Below are 22,529 nucleotides of genomic sequence, written 5' to 3'. Positions count from 1 at the left end.
CAGGCACGGGGAACTATATGGGACACCAGATTCAAACCAACCACCTTTGGTCCTGGATTGGCTGCTTGCAAGGCAAATGCCGCTGTGCTATCTCTCCGGGCCCCTAGTCTGATATTTTTATGGATTTTTATGATCTTAAAATTTTGCAACAAGGGGCTGAAGTGGTAGCACAGTGACACTTGCCTTGCATGTGACTGACCTGGATTCAATCCCTGGCATCTCATATGGTATCTGAACCTGCCAGGAGTGATTCCTGAGTGCAGAGCCAGGAGTAAGCACTGAGCATCTCTGGCTGTGAATCAAGAAGAAAAAAAGAAGAATTAAAAAAAATCAAGAGCAAACAAAAAATCAAAAAAGGGGCCGGAGAGATAGCATGGAGGTAAGGAATTTGCTTTGCATGCAGAAGGATGGTGGTTCAAATCCTGGCTTCCCATATGGTCCCCTGAGCCTGCAAGGAGCGATTTCTAAGCATAGAGCCAGGAGTAACCCCTCAGCGCTGCCGGGTGTGACCCCAAAACAAAATAAAACCAAATCAATAGCGCTAATATGTTACTAAGTAAATGTAAGGCTCTGAATTCTATAGCCAACATTGACCCCTCTATGACTCAAAAATAAAACTCATCTTTAAAATAAAAAAAGAATCCATTGTTTTTCTTTCTATCCTTTTTTTTTTTTTTTTGAGGGGCCGCACGCAGTGATGCTTGGGTTACTCCTGGTTCTGTGCTCAGAAATCACTCCTGGCAGGCTTGAGGGACCATATGGGATGTCGGGAATTGAACCCAGGTCCATCCGGGTTGGCAGTGTGTAAGGCAAACACACTACTGCTGTGCTCTCATTTCAGCCCAATATCATAATACCATTCAGATTTATATTTTTGGGGGGGTTGTTTTGGGTCACACCGGGGACGCTAAGAGGTTATTCCTGGTTATGCACTCAGAAATCGCTCCTGGCATGGGGCATTATATGGAACTCCAGGATTCGAACCACCTTACATTCTGGATTGGCAAATGCTTTACTGCTGTGCTAATGTTCCGACTCCATTCAGGCTTAATTGTTCTTTGATATAAATTTGGATTTTGTTTTTGAGACCACACCCATCAGTGATCAAGACTCACTTTTTTTTTTTTTTTTTTTTTTTTTTTTTTTTTTGGTTTTTGGGTCACACCCGGCAGCACTCAGGGGTTACTCCTGGCTTCATGCTCAGAAATCGCTCCTGGCCGGCTCGGGGGACCATATGGGACGCCGGGATTCGAACCGATGACCTTCTGCATGAAAGGCAAATGCCTTACCCTCCATGCTATCTCTCCGGCCCCAAAGACTCACTCTTAGCTCAATCCTCAGGGATCACTTCTACCATTGCTGAGGGACCATGAGTGATCAGGGATCAACTTAGGGTCTAAGAACCCCACCCACTAGACTATCACCGTAGTCCCCATTCTTGGAATTATTCTGGCATAGACATCTATTTAACTGTATCTTAAAAAGAATCCTGATGACAAAAGCACTTTCCACTGCCAGAGAAACATGGTAAATATCTGCAGGTTACGTTTGATTCCTTTAAATGGATGACAATTTAGTGTGGACTATTTCCTGTGACAACATTGCTACCAGACCTGTGTTCCCCAATTCCCCCCAATTGCGGTGTGAGAATTTCTCTTCACCAAGTCTTGTTTGGGAAACATCTTTTTCTTTTCCAGAGCAGTTAAGTTTTGGTAAACCTAGTGGCAGAAGATAGTTACCCCCTTCTCTGAGGACTGACATAACTGATACATTAAAAACAGGCTCTCTAGGAGCCAGGAAGGTGGCGCTAGAGGTATTTGCCTTGCAAGCACTAGCCAAGGAAGGACCGAGGTTCGACCCCCAGCGTCCCATGTGGTCCCCCCAAGCCAGGGGCGATTTCTGAGCGCATAGCCAGGAGTAACCTCTGAGCGTCAAACGGGTGTGGTCCAAAAAAAAACCAAACCAACAAACAAAAAAAACCCCAGGCTCTTAAGGCAGAAATGCAGAACTCCAAATGAAGTAAAACTCCAGAAGCAACAGCCACTGGCCAAACCAATGAGAATAATATATTCATATTTACAAATTCAGACTGTGTAATCATGCAGGAATTTGGAATAAATCCTTGATTCATGAAAAAGTTGCTTTGCTGCACGTTATGACTTTGCTCAAAGTTGTTTCTAAGGTGGGTGATTTTTGCTTTGGGACCACAAATAGTGGTGCTTATGGAGGGCTTACTCTATGCTCAGGGGAACTTCTGGTATATAGGGGCCCAACTCAGGTTGGCCATGTGCAAGGCAAACTCCTTACCTGCAGTACCATATCAATTTAATCCCTCAAAGGGAGTATTTTAATCTGTTTGGGACTACACCCAGCAGTACTCAGGACCTATTCCTGGCTCTTTGCTCAGTTATTACTCCAGTTGGTGCTTGGGGATTCAAAGTGCCAGATCAAACAAGTGCCCTATCTGCTGTAATATGCCTCCAGGCTCCAATTTTCAACACAATGTTTCAGAAGTATTAAAGAGGAACCGGAGTGATATAAAACAGTGGGTAAGGTGTTTTTCCTGCATGCAGTGTCTCTTGGGTTAAACCTGGCATGCTCAGGGTTGCTTCTGGTCTGTTGCTAACAAGCAATAGGTGGGGTGGTAGGGTTGTGGGTCATCACTCCTGGAGATGCCTGATGGATTCTGCAGAGCTGGGGATGGAACCTGTGCCTCCAGAACACAAATAGTGCACTCTAGCTCACAATGCTATTTCTTAGGCTCCAAGTTTAGGGAGATTTCTAGCCATGCATTTTATTTTTACAAACTTTATCGATTGGTTGTTGGGCCACACCTAGTGGAGCTTAGGGGTCACTCCTGACTCTGCACTCAGAAATCACCCCTGGCAGGCCAGAGGACCATATGGGTGGTGGGAATCGAACCGGGTCCCTCCAGGATCGGCTGTGTGTAAGGCGAACACCCTACCATTGTGCTATCTCTCAGGCCTCTAGCCATGCATTTTAGGGGTGCAGTTTAAGAGTGGAGCTACCAGGGCCGGCGAGGTGGCGCTAGAGGTAAGGTGTCTGCCTTGCAAGCGCTAGCCAAGGAAGGCTCGCGGTTTAATCCCCCAGCGTCCCATATGGTCCCCCCAAGCCAGGGGCAATTTCTGAGCACTTAGCCAGGAGTAACCCCTGAGCATCAAACGGGTATGGCCCGAAAAATCTAAAAAAAAAAAAATAGAGCGGAGCTACCATAGAACTAGTTATGTACATATTTTGAAAATAACAGGCATGACAGTAATTTCCTTAGGAAAAAGTTTCTCTATCAACATACTCAGAATATTTTTCATACAATACTCAATTTTAAAATAAACATAAAATAATTTTAAGCAAGTTACAACTGTCTAAATGCCAAGGAATTCCGTATCTTGGCACAGAAAATGAACCTATATTTTTGTTTGTTTTGGATTTTGGGCCACACCTGGAAGTGCTCAAGAATTAAAAAAAAAAAAAAAAAAAAAAAAAGAATCACTCCTGGTAGGCGCAGGGGACCATTTAGGATGGTAGGGATTAAATTCGGATGAATCACTCTGGCCAATGAACATACTGTTTGCTATGCCAAAGTAAAGATGTGCACATTCTTTTTTTTTTTTTTTTTTTTTGGTTTTTGGGCCACACCCGGTAATGCTCAGGGGTTACTCCTGGCTATGTGCTCAGAAGTTGCTCCTGGCTTGGGGGACCATATGGGACACCGGGGGATCGAACCACGGTCCGTCCAAGGCTAGCGCAGGCAAGGCAGGCACCTTACCTTTAGCGCCACCGCCCGGCCCAGATGTGCACGTTCTAACATTGAGAACTGAAATAAAACACTAACATTATTAGGATTACCAGAGATCATAAATGACTTGACTATCTTTACTATATATGATTTTTTAGGGTTTGTTTTGTTTTTGGGTCAGGTGTGACAGTAATCAGTGGCTTCTCCCACTTCTGTGCTCAGTGGGTGCTCCTGGCAGTGAATGGGGGAATCACGAGGTACTAGGGTTTTATGTCCAGGCTACATGCGAAGCATGTGCTCCAGCCGTTAAATGATCTGGTTCTCATTTAATTTTATTTCAGGTAGCTACTTGTCCTAATAAGTAATGATTTCTCTGCTTAACTGAGGGCTACAATTTAGAAAGTGGAGAAGAAAACTTGGAGCTGAACATATCTTCAATCTAGAATGTTCTATATCACTGGTTCTTCTGTTCTTATACTACTTGATAAGAGTAAATATCGGAATGAATAAATTATTTGAACAAGAATTTTCACACTTGTAAATTAGAGCTAATGTAACACACAGAATTATTTATAAAGAACTAGAACATGTAGGCGCCATAGTGCTGTTAACCTAAAACAAAATCTAGGTGCTAGAGTGAGTGATAGTACAATGGGTAGGAGGCATTTACCTTGCACAGGCTGACCTGGGAGTGGTTCCTGAATGCAGAACCAAGAGTAACCCTGAGCATCCCTGGTTGTGGGGCACTCCCTCAAAAACAAAGCAAAGTCCTCTAGTAGGGTTATTTTGTACAGAATATCAAACTCCAATACTTTGGTTTGATATATTTTAGTCAGTCACAATTTCCCTTAATAAAGATACAATTAAAAACAAATTTATGTTCATTTTAGAGGAAAAAAATATCTTAAAATTCATTTTAAAAATACTGCAATTCAAGCTGACATCAATGTCTTTTACCTCCTTTGGTAAGGGGGCAACATTCTAAGAAACATTTTTTAAATAACTAAATGATTGAAAAGTCTAAAGTTCATATGATCTCATTGAATTCCAATTTAACATGATTTATTTTACATTTTCTTTTAAAAACATTTAAAAAAAATCACACCTGACAACGCTTCCCTCAGGAAATTTCAGGTAACTGAAAAGCGTAAAATTATGCCATATTCACCTTTTTATCAAGTCTTTGCCTTTGGCGGAGTCTTTGAGATTAGAGCCTAGTAAAAATGGAATAACAAGAACATGCATGAACAGAGGTAGAGTCAGATATATACTCATTAAAAACAATTTCATGAAGAAAAAAATTGGAGCATGTTATTAAGACAGTAACATGAAAATAATATATAAAAGAAAAGGGACTGTAAATTTTTTATGTTTGCGGGACTGGAGAGAGTGCTCAGTGGGCTGCAGCACATACGTGGTGTGTAGGAGGCCTGGGTTCAGTTTTCAGCACTGCAGTCCTCTGAAACAGTAACAGACCCCACATACCACCAGATTTAGCTCCCCCAAAGGACTAAGTGTTAGTGTATTTAGTAGTCTTATAATAAATATTAAGTATCAAAGCTTATTGCATTTTACAATGTATTAACTTTGTAAATTTTTTTTTAAAAAGCAGTTTATTGATTGATTGGTTTTGGGGCCATACCCAGTGATGCTCAGAAATCGGGGGACCATATGGGATGCTGGGGACCGAATGAGGTCCGTCCTGGGTCAGCTGTGTGCAAGGCAAAGTGATAGCTGTGCTATCACTCCGGGCCCAACTTTGTAATTTTTAAAATGTGTTTCTTTTTTTGGTTACAACCAGCAGCAATCAGGGGTTCCTCCTGGCTCTATGTTCAGAAATCACTCCTGGCAGGCTCGGGTGACCATATGGGATGCCAGGACTCAAGCCACCATTCTTCTGCATGCAAGGCAAATGCCCTACCTCCATGCTATCTCTCCGGCCCCATTTTTAAAATGCTCTGATAGACTGGGTGACTACTGAGATAGCTCTATAGATTGGAACACTTACTCCTATACGTTGTATTTAGGAGTTCTGGCTTGATCACTGGCACCATACAGTCCCCCAAGTAAAACTATGTTATTTATAGTGGCAAGGTATTCCTATAGGTAGAAACTTGCTGGTATTTATCTATTATTTTGTATTTGTGAAGGGTGTTGAACTTATGCACATTGAACTGGAAAAACAACATTTTTATTTTAATGATTACTTTATTAAAATATTTTTATTTATAGGGGCCCAGTGGGATGTTTGCCTTGCATGCAGCCGACCCAGAACAGACGGTGGTTCGATTCCCGGCATCCGATATGGTCCCCCAAGCCTGCCAAAAGTGACTTCTGAGCACCACTGGGTGTGATCCAAAAACCAAAACCAAACCAAACAAAAAAACAACTTATAAAGCAGACATAATTAATTTACTGATTTTACTTTATTTTCAGGGTTTTGGGTTTTAGGTTCTAGGTTCACTGTGCTGAGTTCATCTACTGCATGTAGAAGACGCAGGTATTTCTATCTCCAACAGTGCATGGTTTGATTATTGTCAGGAGTAAGTCCTGAGCACTAAGTAGTCAAAGCACTGCTGTGTGTGGTTCGAAAAACAAAAACAAAAACACCAGAGTCATTCCAAAGATATACTAGAAAAAAAATTTCAAGATGCTATAGCCAATATTTAAGTCAAATATAAGATGACTAACTAGACATACATAAAATATTTTAATAAGTAGTTCATCTAAGTGTCTAATAATTAACAGATTTCTTTGACCTTAGCTTATTCTAGTTGCATGGGAGGTATTCCTTACTAAAGAATAGGTGCCAATACTGTAAAAAGAAAGAGCTTTTCAGGATTCAAACGTATGTCATTTAAAGAAACAAAAAGCAATTCAAGTAGTTGGAATAAACAAAAGCAAGTATTAGCGATTTAATTTTGCAGGAGTGTGAGAGCACTTGCATTGAATATGTGAGGTTCTGGGTTTAAACAAAATAATCAAACCGCGGACTCCAAAATCATTAAGTATAAATATAGCCATTAATTCATGGGAAAAGTTTGCTATAATTATGATGAAATACATGTTACTTTCTTTTTTTTCACCTTGGTTTTTGGGTCAGACTGGCTGCGCTAAGGGGTTACTCCGGGCTCTATGCTCAGAAATCGCTCCTGGCAGGCTCAGGGGACCATATGGGATGCCGGGATTCGAACCACTGACCTTATGATTGCAAGGCAGACACCCTATCTCCATGCTATCTCTCCAGTTCCTCATGTTACTTTCAAATTAAAGTGTCAGAAGTTCCAGTCAGGAGGGTCAAATTACTCAATTTTGCATGTACTTATTTTTATATAATTTGACAAAAGTGTTTGAAAGAAAGGGATTCTATTAGCCATTTTTCTGGTAAAGGGAAAACCTTTACTCATTTAAGTGTAAGAATAATGTAAAATAATTCGTGCTTGCGTCGCTTGATTGCAGACACACATATTTTTAGAGAATTATATTTTATTTGTTATGCACTTCAGTTGCTCTATTTCATTTTTATTCAGAAAGAGACAAAAGCAAGCTATGTTGTAAGACATACTGTTCCATTTTAAGTCGTAGGCTGTGAAGACTTTATGAGACTTTGTAGACATTTGCTTACTAATGCAGCAATTTTGAAACTAAAATATATCTTTATTATGAAATAAAGGTTAGCATATATTTACCTAATTGCTCACTAAAGTAAAAACTAGATCACAATATATTATTATAACATAGTGTATAAATTCAATGGTGCATATATTCAGCTACCAGATATACTTGAGGAATTACTTGAGACTTGGATGACTCAAGCGTATTTCATATTAAAAACTCATATCAAATTAGTTTATGATGTCTCTTAAAAGCTAATATTTGGAGACAATGGTCCTCACTACTATTGGTAAAGTGGTACAGAAAATTGTTGTTGTTTGGGCCACAGCTAGCAGTGCTCAGGGGTTAGTCCTGGCTCTGAGCTCAGGAATCATTCCTGGCAGTGCTTGGGGGACCATATGGGATGAGGCCAAAATATGCTCAGCAGCATGTAAGGCAAGTGCCCTCCGCACTGTGCTACTGCCCGGCCCCAGGTACAGAATTTGTTTTATAGAATTTTCCATGTAATTCAAGGCTTTTAAACAAATTTCCCAAATCATAGGGGCAATACTAATTAGTATAAAGCCCAGTAGTTTTACATTCATTTTTGATGCTGCTTAACTCCTATTTAGCATCTTAGTTGGAATGTAATAGGCTGAGGCCGGAGCGGTGGCGCAAGCGGTAAGGCGGCTGCCTTGCTGGCGCTAGCCTAGGACGGACCGCTCTTCGATCCCCAGGCATCCCATATGGTCCCCCAAGCCAGGAGCGATTTCTGAGTGCATAGCCAGGAGAACCCCTGAATGTCACCGGTGTGGCCCAAACAACCCCCCAAAAAAGAATGTAATATGCCAACTTTGGTATAGAAATGTTTTTTTCTAAAATAAACCCAACACATTACTTGTAGATTATTCCTTGTACTTTTTAAAAGACAGAAACACGTAACACTTTGTAAATACAATTTTGTAGCAAAAAATTTAAGTACATAACTTTAATATAAGGCACTTCCATTCTATATCAAATGAAGTCTCACAAAAAATCCTTTTAATTGTAATCAAGTCTTCATAAATTATACAGTAATAATGTAGCTTCAAGTAAAATGTTATTAAATACCCAATTTTGGCGTACTTTCCTTAAGTCATTTTCCTTTGAATGAAATGAAGAAGGGGCATCAAGTTCTATATAGACTAGTCTTTAAGGGATGTACTTTGTTATTTTAGACTTAGAGAATTGGTAATGCTTCACTTTGCTGATCATGTTCAAGAACCTTAAACTCTCCCACAGGAAGGCTGCTCAAGGCAGTTGGAAAGAGGTGTTCTAATGGACCCTTGGGTAATACGTTATTCGTTTCCAGAGTCTTCGCCGAGCAAGTGGCTCTGATCCATCTTTGAGTTGCTCTACGTTCTTTTTGTAGGCAAGTTTTCATTTTTCTTCTTAAGCTTGCTATTTCCTTTTCCAGCATAATTATCCTCTTTTTTGCCTCCACTGGGTTTCTAAAGGCATAACTATGTTCAAGTAGTACTTGTTGATTACTAAAGTTTGATTTTAAATTAGATGGTCCAGTTGGAGTACAACTGTTGCTTTTCTTCAAAAGATTCCTTGACTTGAGTTTCTGAGCCAAATAAAATTAGAAGGTTGAACATAAATTACAAACTATCACAAAGAAGTAAATTTTGCCCACTTCTGGATAAAGTATTTAAAGTGCTCCTTAAAAAAATGAAAAAGTTTGATAGGAAACCTCTGCAGCGTATCTCATGCCTTCATGGATTCACATTTCTCAACTAAATTAACATCCAGCTTCCTACTTATTTGGCCCTTTCGTTCTCAGAGATGCAAACACTGATTCTGAAATAATAGGGAGGACATATTCAGTCTCTTTTAGATTACTGAGTATAATTCTATGGAGGCTTAAAAAAAACCTTCATTATATTCTCATTCAGCCCAATGTAGGAAGTATTTAGACATCGTGTTTATCCGTGATACTTTTTGATTTCTCTTTTAGGCAAATACATTCTCTAAATTTGACTTCTATTTCAGACCAAGAGTTTTATTTTAATAATGAAAAATTCCAGTATACCAAACTCATTAATGGATTTTCCTAAGTTTTCAGTACTTTTTTTTTTTTTTCATTCCTCACCCTCTCCATCACTTTGCTCTTCTGTTTTCCTGGGTAACTAACCTGCTGTGCTCAGGGCTTATTCCTCCGAATGAGCTCAGGGATCACTTTTGGTGGGGCTAAGGAGACCGACCATATGTGGTGCTGGATATTGAAGCTGCATTAGTTGCATGCAAGGCAAGCGCCTTACCAGCTGTACTATTTCTAGCCTTTGCATCATTTGTGCCAGTGTCTACATCAGAAGCATAACGTATCTAACTTAAATGTTAAAAAAACTTAATTGGGGCCAGAGAGATAGCATGGAGGTAAGGCGTTTGCCTTTCATGCAGAAGGACGGTGGTTCGAATCCTGGCATCCCATATAGTCTCCAGAGCCTACCAGGAGTGATTTCTACGTGTAGAGCCAGGAGTAACCCCTGAGCGCTGCCAGGTGTGATCCAAAAAAAAAAAAAAAAAAAACCCAAAACCTTAATTAATCTTTGCCTTGTTTTGATTCTCTGTCCTAGGCTAGTGCTTGCAAGGCAGACAGATGCCTGACCTCTAGCACCACCGCTCCGGCCCGCCTTGTTTTGACTCTCTATGATCCTATTCTACCACCAGAATAATTTTTCTGACAGATTTGATATTTCTAGCATTGCTAAATTTCTTTGATACCTCATTATCAGAACATTATCAAGACAGTTTTTTTTCTAGGCAGACTATGCCATTTAGATCTTACTTCACGTGACCATTCACTATACTGAATTATACTCAGTAATACTAAATCGTGGTTTCCAGACTAAATATAACCTCATAATTTTGTCTTTCAGTCAACAACTATTTTGAAAACATTTGTTGTTTAGAAACATACAAGAATTTATATATGAATTTCACCATTTCACAATGGTGATAAACTAAGACAAATATGGTTCTTGTGCTCATGAAACCTACGAATGCTATTCCTTTGACTTAGTGGAAGGGGCAGACATACTTTTTGGTCCTTTGTACCCTAAAATCTAATTTAATGCTGACATAAAATAAAGTTTATATCTGTTGAATGAGTAAATGATCAAATTTTCTACTTTTCTAGAAATAGAAAAGAAAAATAGTTATACACTGTTATGCATAAAAATGTATTATGTTATGCATAGTTAAACCATGCATAACATTAAAAATAGTTATACATTGATTTCAACACCACACCATAGGTACCAGTCACAGTATGAGGTGCTAAGAGTTCTAAAGTCAAAAAGGACAATGTGGCCTTGTTTGACAATGTTTCTAGCATCTGTGATAACTAGTTAAGGCAACCTCTTCTGTTATTGATAAATTTAATTGTAACAAATAACTGAAATACTGGTTTTTCCTGAGGAAAAGGGTTCTGTCCTTTTCAGAATTAAACCAACTATTTTGATTCATTTCATCTCCTTACCTTTCAGTGATCCTGTCTTTCTCGGCAGCTTTCCCCCTCTGATGATATTGCAGTAACATTTAAAATTCATTCATCAATCTCATTATCTCCATCCTTTCACATATCACTTGTTAAGTTTTGATTACTAGACACTCATCCCTCAATTCACTGGGTTTTGTTCTTGCCAACTTTTTATTGTTCTATGGAATGTCAAGAACCTGTAGTAAACTTCAAGTTCCAAACTCGAGCCCAGCTTACATACTTGAGCTCTATGAGTCTTTTTGTCTGATTCTCCCTGAATTGATGTTCTTTGCTGTAACTGTCAATCTTAAAACATGCTGCTATTAAAAGCCTGAAGCAAACATAACCCACGTTGAAAGGAAATCAGAGTAAACCAATGTTTTCATTTCTCAAGTTTTTTTTTTAAATCAGTGGTTCAAGTGTTGATGATTCCAGTAATGAAAAATACCTTTACAGTAATTTGGATTAGGGAAAGAGTTTGAGTCAAGAGACCTTAGCACTAATTCTAGACTGCAATTTTACTACACAACTGAAGTTTTACATCTTCCCTGAGGCAGATCACTATATATCAATTTCAATGTATCTGGAATTGTTCTATTTTATAAACATAAAAGGAATGGAGTCTAAGAATGGTAAAGATGTGTACATAAAATAACATCACCTACCATAGACTTTATATGAGTACAAAAGTCAAAAATGGTTGGAACAGCATCCATTTTAAGTCGTCTAGTTTGTCCTGTTAGGTCAAAACAGGAGGCTTCAAAGTGCTTTGAACAAAGAAAAGTGTGTTTTCCTGGGACAAAATTTTTGCGTCTGACCAGGCGAACCCATTCTTTTCTTCTTTTAGGATCCAAAGGAAACCTTTAGGGAAAGAAAAAAAAAGTGGCAACTCAAATATTCAGCTAGCACACTGACTGTATTTAAAATTTTATGTTCTTTTTTTGGCCACACATGGTGGTGCTCAGGGGTTAATATCCTGGCTCTGCACTCAGAAATCGCTCCTGGCAGGCTTGGGGGACCATACGGGATGCAAGGGATCGAACCCAGTCTGCTATTGCTCTGCCCTGTACTTAAAATTTTAAAAGGTGATGAAAAAGTGTTCATTTACATTAAACATTTCAATAGGGACCAGAGAGATGGCATGGAGGTAGGGAGTTGCCTTGCATGTAGAAGGATGGTGGTTCGAAACTCGGCATCCCATATGGTCCCCCGAGCCTGCCAGGAGCAATTTCTGAACACAGAGCCAGAAGAAACCTATGAGCGCTGCTGGGTGTGACCCAAAAACCAAAAACAAACAAACATACAAAAAAAAAAAACAAAAACAAAACATTTCACTACCCAAATATCTGTCTTTATGGTACTATAGGATTTTTGAGTTTTTCCCCCACATAATTTCTAACTTAGGAAGTAACAAGACTAAACTAATGGGGCCAAAGCGGTGGCGCAGATGGTAGGTCATTTGCCTTGTACGCGCTAATCTAGGACGGACTGTTGTTAGTTCCCCGGGCTTCCCAAATGGTCCCCCAAGCCAGGAGCTATTTCTGAACGCATAGCCAGGAGTAATCCCTGAGCGTCACTGGGTGTGTCCCCAAAACAAAAACAAATAAAAAGACTAAACTGATATAAAATGAGTTAATGGGGGAATCATTAAAATCAGAAGAAATTCATAATACTTTGACTTGCTGCTGATATATATGGTCAAAACCTAGATTAAATTTACACAGGAAAGCCTAGGGAAAATTTCTGGTATTAATTCCTGTTTGTTGACATAGTTGACCGAATTACATTTGTTTCCAGATAAGTGAGAGCAGTTATTTGGGGGGGGGGTGTCACACCCAGCAGCACTCAGGAGTTACACCTGGCTCTGCACTCAGAAATTTCACCTGGCAGGCAAGGGGGACCATATGAAATGCTAGGATTCGAACCATCGTCATTCCTGGATCGGCTGTGTGCAAGGCCAACACCCTATCTCTGTGGCTATCTCTCCGGCCCCAGTGAGAGCAGTTATTAAAAAAATAATAAAATAGAAATGATTTAAAAAGAAAAATATAATAGCAAGCACAATTATGGAAATCATTGTATCCTTAATGAAATCATTAATACAATGGCAGAAGGTTTAGTACGCTTTTGTTGTTAGCTGTCTGTTCTGTTAAATTGGTGTGTTCCTACAGGGATGACAGCATCAAATGAAGGTGTCTAGAAATTCAAAACACACTACTGATACTGTGGCTTTTAGGGGTGTGTTCTTAGCTGCCAGGCCTCCTGGAAGGAGGATAACCCCCACTCGCTCCAAAAAGCCCTGTTGATACCAAGTTGTTTATAATTTCTCTATTTTATTAAGTTTCCAGTGAAATAAATTGTCATTTTTGAGAATAAGGGATCATTTTGTTTTAATGTTTTTAACACTTGGTAGTTTTACAAATTGTAGGTATTAAATATCGAATGTTAAACTGCTATATTGCTTCTATGTAGTTGATATATTTAAAAAAAAAAAGCTTCAGGGGCTGGAGAACAGTACAGCGGGCATGGCTGGCCTGGGATCAATCTCTGACATGTCACATGGCCCCCAAAGTCGGCCAGGAGTGATTTTGAGCACAGTGAGGAGTAAGCCATGACTCCGCAGGGTGTGCTGATTTTGATGAGAGTGAGAATGAGAAAGAGAGTGGGGAAGGAAAGGAGAAAGGGGCTGGGGTGGTGGGGAGAAATGGGGGGGGGGAGGAAGGAAGGAAGGAAGGAAGGAAGGAGGGAGAGGAAGGAAGGGAGGAGGGAAGGAAGGAAGGAAGGAAGGAGAGAAGGAAGGAAGGAAGGGAAGGAGGAAGGAGGGAAGAAGGGAAGGAAGGAGGGAGGGAGGGAGGGAGGGAGGGAGGGAGGGAGGGAGGGAGAGAGGGAAGTAAATTAGTTAAATAGAAAGAAGTTGAGCCAGAGAAATAGTACAAGGGTAAAAGTTAAGGTGCTTGATTCTTCATATATGAGTTTTTCAGATACTATCTAAATTTCTGAATTCCTTTTTTCAGTTCTATTTAAAGGTAGCTTCTAGGGACTGGAGTGATAGCACAGTGGTAGGGCACTGCGGCCAAGCCAGGACAGACTTGGGTTCAATTCCCTGCATCCCTTATGGCCCCCTAAGCCTGTCAGGAGCAATTTCTGAGCATAGAGCCAGGAGTAACCCAAGTGCTGTGTGGCCCCAAAACCAAAACAAACAAACCAACAAATCCCCACCCCCCAAAAAGCCAAACCAACCCTCCCGCCCAAAACTTAGCTTCTAGAGCAGGAAGTAGAACTATCTCAAATGCAGTTGATCCAGGTTCAATACCTGGCACCCACTTCTGAGCCCTGCCAGTAGTGTGACTGCATATAATTGCATAGCATAAGCAAGCTCTGAGCAATACAGGTTGTGGCCCCAAAATATAAAACAAAAATTTTAGATCCTAAGGGCTAAAGAGAGCACAGCAGGTAAGCCTGTACACAGTCAACCTCCGGTACCCCATTATGTTTCCTGAGCACCTCCAGGACTAATTCCTAAACGCAGAGCTAGGAGTAAGCGCTCAACACTCTCACTTGTGCCCCCTCCCCCAACCAGTTCCTTAATCAAAAAGTGTCTTGAATAGAATCTTTTAGTTTTGGAGACACCCAGGTGATGCTAAAAGTTTATTCCAACTTAGTACTGGGGGTGGATCACTCCTATAGTAACTCTGCAGTGGCTCCAAGGATCAAAAGTGGGCTTACCACATGAAAAAGCATGTACTATAAAACAATAATACTAAAAACTATAGTTTTGAGCTATCTAACTGGCTCTTTTTGTTTGTTTGTCTGATTTTGGGCCACACCCGATGATGCTCAGGTGTTACTCCTGGCTCTGCACTCAGAAATGGCTCCTGGCCCGGGGGACCATATTGGACACAGGGGATTGAACTGTAATTCATCCTGGGTCAGCCGCGTGCAAGGCAAATACCCTACCACTGCACTATCGCTCCGGCCCCCTAACTGGCTCTTAAACTAAATTTATCCTTCCTTGAGACTCAGTTTGGGATTGGAGAAACAGTTCAATGGGTAGATGGCATGTTTTGCAAGTGGGAGGCCCAGTTCTAACTCTGGCGCAAAATGGCCCCTCCAGCATTGCTACAAGCACCAGATGACATGAGCACAAAGCAAGATCCCAACACTGCTAGGTGTGCTCCCCAAATCTAAACAACAAAGGACTCACTTTGGTGGGCTAGGGAAGTAATAAAGGGTTAGGACAAAGGCCTTGCACGAACTGGACCCATTTGATTCTCAACACCATAAGGCCCCTGGGGGTATTTCTGGTGTGGCCTTCATAGCTCCTGAATATACTTCTGATCAGCACTGCACTTGAAGACCTAACCTAGCATTCAACTATCTGGCCAAGAATTGTTGGAAGAACCCCAGGTTCCCTTCTGCACACGCACACACACACAAAACAAATAAAACTAAGCCAAAAAAAACCCCTTTCAGTTTAGACATTTCATCTTTTGGGGAGGGGGGGTTTTGAACCATACCCAGTGACTCCTGGCTCTGTGTTCAGAGGTCGCCCCTGGCTTGGTGGATGGGGGGCGGGGAGGGAATCTAACCAGTCTGTCCTAGGTTGTTGGTGTGTGCAAGGCAAGTGCCGTACCACTTGTGCCACCGCTCTGGCCCCTCACTACTTTTTCGACCTCTACCAATATGTTGTAAATTCCTATGTTGGAACTATAGTTTTCAATATTTCATCCTATTAAGTGCTCAATGAATATTTCTCAGTGAATAATGAAAAAACCAATGGGGCTTGCTTATATTAATGTTTAGAAGATCTATATGGCAGAAGAATAACCAATTAATTTTACATTTGATTTTTTTTGCTAGACTCTCTTTGTTAAAATCTTTAAAGCATTGAGTTACAAAGTTATATATGGTTAATTTTTAGACATACAACGCTTCAACACCAATCCAACCACTAATGATAACCCCCTCCACCAATTTTCCCAGAACCATCCCATACTAGCATGCCCCTGCTCCAGCCTGCCATCATAACAGGCACATTAAGTCTGGTTACTAAAGTTTGGGTCTCATGATTTCATTGTGTTGACTCCATGACTTAGACATTTATTTCTATCATTTAACACCAACAAGCACCTGAATCCCCCCTGGCCCCTGCCCTCGGCATTTTGCATCTATATTCTCCTCCACTCAATTTCTTTCCTTCCTCCCACAGTGGCCAAGAGTATTCTAGACAACCACCATTTAAACCAGGGGTCTCAAACTCACAGCCCGCAGGCTGCAAATGGCCCTCCGTACATTTTGTGGCCCTGCCTTTTTTGTTTTGTTTTGTTTTAGTTGTTTGGGTCACACCCCCAATGTTCAAGGCTTACTGACTTTGCACTCAAGGATCACCCCAACTTTGCCTCCTGCAGCCCCAGGTAAATTGAGTTTGAGACCCCTGACAATTGCATTTCTTCATGCAATGGTGTTTCTAAATACTACATATGTGATATATTGTATTTATCCTTTTTCTGACTTACTTTATTTAACATAATATATTCTAGTTCCATCCATGTTGCAGTGAATTGCCTGACTGTATGATTTCTTACAGCTACGTAGTATTCCATTGTATTCAATTATATCATGTCTTCATGATCCACTCAAATTGACCAGTGCTGCAATGAATAGTGATGTGTATATATCCTTTTTTTTTTTTTTTTGGTTTTTGGGCCACACCCGGTAGTGCTCAGGGATTACTCCTGGCTGTCTGCTCAGAAATAGCTCCTGGCAGGCATGGGGGACCCTATGGGACACCGAGATTTGAACCAACCACCTTTGGTCCTGGATCGGCTGCTTGCAAGGCAAACACCGCTGTGCTATCTCTCTGGGCCCAGTATATATCCTTTTGAATATTTTTCTTTCTTGGAGACAGATACCCCAAAGTGGAATTGTTGGGTTATATCAACTTACTGAGAACCTACTGTTTTTCATATAGGTTGAACCCAACAACATTCCTACCAGCAATGAATGAGAGTTCTGTTTCATCACGTTCCTGACAATATGGATTGTTCCCAGTAGTTTTGATAATGTGTTACCCTCACTAGAGTAAGAAGATATCTCATTCTTGATCTGGATTTCCCTAATGATAAGATATGATGAGAATTTTTTTTTTTTTTTTTTGGTTTTTGGGCCACACCCGACGATGCTCAGTGGTTGCTCCTGGCAGGCACGGGGGACCATGTGGGACACTGGGACTCGAACCAACCACCTTTGGTCCTGGATTGGCTGCTTGCAAGGCAAACGCAGCTGTGCTATCTCTCGGGGCCCGAGAATTTCTTTTTTTTATATGCCTGTTGATTTTCATCAGAGAGGTGTCTATTCATTTCCTCCCTATATTTTGATGGGGTTTTTAGATTTTAGGGAGTTAATCTTAGTAAGTACTTCATATATCCCGATATAAACTCCATCTGATGTGTTAAGTGCAAGTATTTTCTCCCACTCAGCTGTTTTTTAGTTTTAGCCATGTTTCTTTTGCCACACAGAAACTTTTTAGTTTGATGTAGTCCTATTTGTTCAGATTTGATTCTTTGATGCATTTGCCATGGGCATCATATCACTGAAGACTCCTTTAGGTCTAGGCCTGAGATTGTTCTACTTTTATTTTCTTCAATGTACTTTATGCATTCAGGTCTGATCTCAAGGTCTTTGATCCACTATGAGTTGACTTTTGTGTAAAGTGTGAGATATGTATCTAGCTTTACTATTGTACATATGGTTATACAATTATCCCCAAAGTATTTGTGGATGAGTCTGTTTTTAGTCCATTTTATGTTCTTAGCTCATGGCTGCTATATAGTTGGAGGCTTGTCATTGGATATTCTATTCTGATTAACTGATCCAAAATTCTGTCTTTGTTACAATACCATGCTGTTTTGATCACTCTAATGATTTGGATAATTTTTTTTTTTTGGGCCACCCCCGGCGGTGCTCAGGGATTACTGCTGGCTGTCTGCTCAGAAATAGCTCCTGGCAGGCACGGGGGACCATATGGGACACCGGGATTCGAACCAACCACCTTTGGTCCTGGATCGGCTGCTTGCAAGGCAAACGCCACTGTGCTATCTCTCTGGGCCCGATTTGGATAATTTTTATTGAACATTAATCTAGTCATGTTTTCCACGTATTATTTGGATTTTTCTCATTACTTTCAATGGATGAGAGTAGTTCAGAAACTGAATTCCAGAATAAATCATACCGTAAAAAACTGCAAAATTGACATGGTGGTAGCAGATAGTCATGCAATATTAGAAGCAGATTTTCAGAACACTAGGTACTTTGGAAAATCATTATTTTAAACAATGCTATTTTGTTTGGGTTTTATTCTCCTAAGCATTAAGGATAGTGAGAGATCAAGAAAACCGATCACAGGCCAGAGTGATAGCACAGCAGGGCAAGCCTTGCACATGGCTAAGCAGGATTTTAATCCTGGCATACCATATGGTCTCCGGAACCTGCCAGTAGTGACTTGTGAGCACACAGCCTGAGTGCCGCTGGATGTAGCCCAAAAATAAAAACACAAAATAAAATGAACAGGAAATGGATATCTCTTTAAAGTTTCTACGGTGTGAGTAATCGGTTTTCATTCTATTCAGGATAATTTTTCTTTGCTGGAAGTACTTCTGGTTTGGTCTTAGATTGGATTGAGACTTTGGTTCTCAGGGAGAGACTGCTTGCAGTTCTGTTTCCACTGCTAGTTGATCTGCCTGCTATAACGTATCTCTTGCTAGGAGTGGAAGGCTTGGGGTGAAATTTTCCTGAACCTGTTTTATTCCCTTCAATTTGTATGGATAATTTTCTGTGTCAGCATTTGCTTCCAGACCCACGTCTCCCCCAGTCCCTTGGGGTTGGGGCATGAGACTTCCGCTTCAATGTCTACCTTCTGTAGAGTAATAGTAAGGGCACAGAATTGAGTATTTGATGCAGCAGAAAATATCCAAAGTATTTCGATTAGTCAAACCCTGTGTTAATCTGGCTACATGACTTTAGGCTTCAGTTTTACCTTCCATAAAATGGATAATGATTTCCTAGTGTAGTTCAAAGTTCTGAATGGACCCAAGTGAATGAATACTTAGCCTCGTGCACAGTAAACGGTAACTACATGAATGTGAATCACTACATAAGTAATTATAAGCATCATGAGTCTTATAAAAGAGTACGTTACGGGTCATATAAAACAGGAAGTTTAGGGCCCGGAGACAGAGCACAGCGGCATTTGCCTTGCAAGCAGCTGATCCAGGACCAAAGGTGGTTGGTTCGAATCCCGGTGTCCCATATGGTCCCCTGTGCCTGCCAGGAGCTATTTCTGAGCAACAGCCAGGAGTAACCCTTGAGCACCGCTGGGTGTGGCCCAAAAACCAAAAAAAAAAAACAAAAAACCAGGAAATTTAATCTAGTAAGGAGAAGTTAAGAGAGGAAGAACTAGGCTAGAGAAGCAAAGATTGTAGTAGTAAAGCATCCAGTATCCTGTGGACACAGGAGAATGACACAATTATGATGAAGAGCTTTCTAAATAGCTAAAATTCAGAGTTTTGAACTTTAAGCTGTAGAAAGACCAAATTTAGAAAGCTGATAGTCAACAGACAATGTCTACATGGTTGTTAAACAAGGCCATTTTTACGTTACATTAGTAAGTACACTTTTAACAAGTTAAAAACAAAAGTAATGTTAACCCAACCATGTCCTTATTATTGCTTCTACTCTTAAATTTATGTCCATTACAGTTAGACGTTGTAAGTACTCTAGACTAGTTTGCACTGTTCTTCCTAAGTCCACCATCAGCATAATGTTGATCGCTTGAAATCAGCCATGGTAGGAGTACTTCTACCACAAAAACTGGGCAAACATACATATCAAGAGTTTTCCCTTTCCTGGAAATCCAGTTGCTAGACATTTAGCAACAAACCCTTGCTGCAGAATGGCTGCTAGTAGTGCATGAACAGAACCATTATCCAGTTAAAAAGGTAATAAACCAATAAAAAATAGGAAACGGAAAGGTCATTGACCTTCCAATTTCTGGTAAGTGGTGATCTCATCTAATGAGATCAGGCAAACAGGAAGTGGGGCAGGCTTGGGGAAAGATTAAGTACAGTTTTATCAAAACATCCCAGCGAAGTTGGATCTAATCTAGGGTCCCACATCTGAGGCATGTGCTCTGTCGTTTGAGCCCCAGCCCAAGTACCTCAGAATTAGCGATTGGCTGAGAGTGAAGAACTAGAGTGACAGTAGTACGATCAGTATTTCTCAAAATGCTCAGTCCAGAGCAGTGTTTCCCAAAGTGAGCGAAAACCACTCATTTATGACAAGGGTGGTAAATGCTAAAATGATCCAAGTGATTGTTAGTCTCACTGGGGTCACTTTATTGAAAGATGATGGATTTCCAAGAAGGCATTAATTTCTTACTTTCTTGTAAAGGAATGTGGTCAAATAAGTTTGGGAACCTCTTGAGAATTAGTTGGAGGGCATCAGCCAATGGATGGTGGAACCAGAGGAACAGCTGAAATCACTTTGATAAGAGACCTAGGTCCAGAGATAGGGAGGAGTGGCAAAAAAAGATAGGGAGATGGTGAAGGTAATTAAACAATGTTTCAAATAAAACAAAAGTAGTGAGTATTTAATTGAAGGAGAAAATGTTCACATGCCATGAAAAGTGAATTAAGAATGACAATTTAGCAAGAGCAATAACAGATTACTGGGAATATTCATACTGGAATGGGTTGGGCAAGAAATAAGAAAAAGATAGTAAACTTAGGCAACATAACTTGCACATAGAAATAAAGGAGTCTACTAATGTTCTAGGAGAAAAGTTAGATGAATTTGAGATACAAATGTTGGAGGGGGTTCACATGAAAATTAAAATATAGAGCAGTAGGCATATTACCCCATGTACCTTTTAAACATTTAATATTGACTCCCTCTCTCCTTTATCTCCTAAATCAAGTTATTGGATATAATAGATTCTAGGTCTGGAAATTACAAGTTTTGAATGTAGGAGTCCCAATTCCAGCCACCAAGAACAAATAGATAGATAAACTTTTTCAAACATTCCTCAAATCTGTCCACCTATTTCCATCCTTGATGCAAGCACCACTCTAGTCCAGGGGCATGTTCCTTGGTTTTCCGTACATGTCTTTAACTCTTTTTCCCCCTTATATCAACTATCACAACTGAAATCCTGCTGATTGTGCCAGCAACTAAATATACCTGTTAGTTCAGTTGACTCTGTAGTGAGAGTCCCTTGTGAAGGAGGAGAAATAGGTATGTTAATGTTCTATAATAAGCTCCTTTCATGTCAAACTCATCCCCTCCAGGGTGCTTGACCAGCATTTTAGTACAGTAATTGTGCAGCCAGATTTTTAAGATGCAAATCAAACCATTTATAAAAAGGCCAGTCTTTGAAAAAGTGCTTCCAAGGCTTCTCATTACTAATAATACAATAGAAAACCCTCAAAATTAGCATTAAAGAACACATGTGTCACTCTTTCCTCTCAATTCAAATTCCACATCTTTTGAGAAGCGTTCTTTGACTTTGCAAGGCCACTTTACATCTCCCAGAACGTCTCTTCTGTGGCACTTCACAGTAATTACGTCTTTCTTTCCCATTCATTACACTAAATACCAGGAGGCTAAGAACTTTCTGCATTGCCAACGCAATGTCAGGCAATCTGTGTAGGCAGATGATAAATGAATGAAGTGCTACATTGGCGTGGAGTAACCGAAAGAGAAACGTCACAAGTTGTTGTTGTGTGCGTTGTGTGTTTAAAGAGGCAGCTTTTAAGAAGAGGATAAAATGAAGTGGGGTAAAGGTCAAGGGCATAATTTTTCCTTAAATGGAGAAGTCTAGAAAAGCAGCTTGTTTCCATTTAAAGCAGAGCTTCTTTTCTTCAGGTACAGGGTAATTGCCGAAAAGAACACAGATGCGTACAGATCCAAGTGCTTTCAAGAGAGGTGTGCTTTGACAGAAGGAAAGAATTTTGATTGCTCTTCCAGCAAACAAAAGAAATGACCCGCGCGCGTTCTTTTTATAACTCGAGTACTACTAGGAAGTTGGTCAATTGTGTTTCATTAAACATTGCTTAATCCCTGTGAGCAAATTTTCTCCGCCAAGTGTCAGTCTCTTAAAAAAAAAAAGTGCAAGTGTTTCCCCTGTCAAGTCAGCTAGGGAGGACTTGCTGAGTTTAAATGGGAAACACAGCAGGCTGTAAAAATGACTGGGGACGTGAACAGCAGCAGTGAATGCCAGGGACCCGGTCTAAACAGAGGAGCCAAAAAAGGGAAAAAGAAACGAAGAGGATCTTCTTATCACTTTTCCTCGATGGCAGAAAGACCTCCCCGTCCCAAGCTTGCATTCCTGGGAGAAGAGATTACATCGTCCTCGAAGGGGAAGGAAAAAAAACCAGATATTCATGAAACACAGAGGGCGAAACGAGCCACATTCCTTGCTACTGACAGGGCGGCGGAGTTCTAAGCAAGCAGCCTTGGCATCCTTGCACACAGGAGCACCCCGAATGTCGGGCTCCCGTTGACTTTTGCCCCCCACTGCCCCAATTACCTGTGGAAGCTGATGTTCAGGTGCTTGTCGTAGGTGGTGGCACAGCCCGCCGCGGCGCAATTGGTCGGCAT

At 40.6% G+C, this 22,529-nt stretch overlaps 1 protein-coding gene across 1 annotated transcript; it reads right to left on the bottom strand.

Moving 5' to 3' along the window:
- Window positions 1-8,430: 8,430 nt before the first annotated feature.
- THAP2 (THAP domain containing 2) lies at window positions 8,431-22,529 on the bottom strand. Its single transcript, XM_049782780.1, has 3 exons — window positions 22,459-22,529; window positions 11,540-11,735; window positions 8,431-8,960 (listed from the first exon to the last, which is right to left on the bottom strand). Exons 1-3 carry the CDS (start codon window positions 22,527-22,529, stop codon window positions 8,571-8,573), a joined length of 657 nt encoding a protein of 218 aa, XP_049638737.1. The 3' UTR covers window positions 8,431-8,570.

The sequence above is a fragment of the Suncus etruscus genome, chromosome 11 (assembly GCF_024139225.1).
Source record: "Suncus etruscus isolate mSunEtr1 chromosome 11, mSunEtr1.pri.cur, whole genome shotgun sequence".
NCBI classification, from domain to species: Eukaryota; Metazoa; Chordata; class Mammalia; order Eulipotyphla; family Soricidae; genus Suncus; species Suncus etruscus.
This window is presented reverse-complemented; position numbering and strand designations above follow the sequence as displayed.

Excerpts from the sequence above, each read along its gene's own strand:
- THAP2 (XM_049782780.1), bottom strand. The coding sequence starts at position 22,529 with ATGCCGACCAATTGCGCCGCGGCGGGCTGTGCCACCACCTACGACAAG. Across the intron at positions 11,736-22,458 it reads CTGAACATCAGCTTCCACAG|GTTTCCTTTGGATCCTAAAA; the intron begins GTAATTGGGGCA and ends CTTTCCCTAAAG. Across the intron at positions 8,961-11,539 it reads GTACTCATATAAAGTCTATG|AAACTCAAGTCAAGGAATCT; the intron begins GTAGGTGATGTT and ends TATTTGGCTCAG.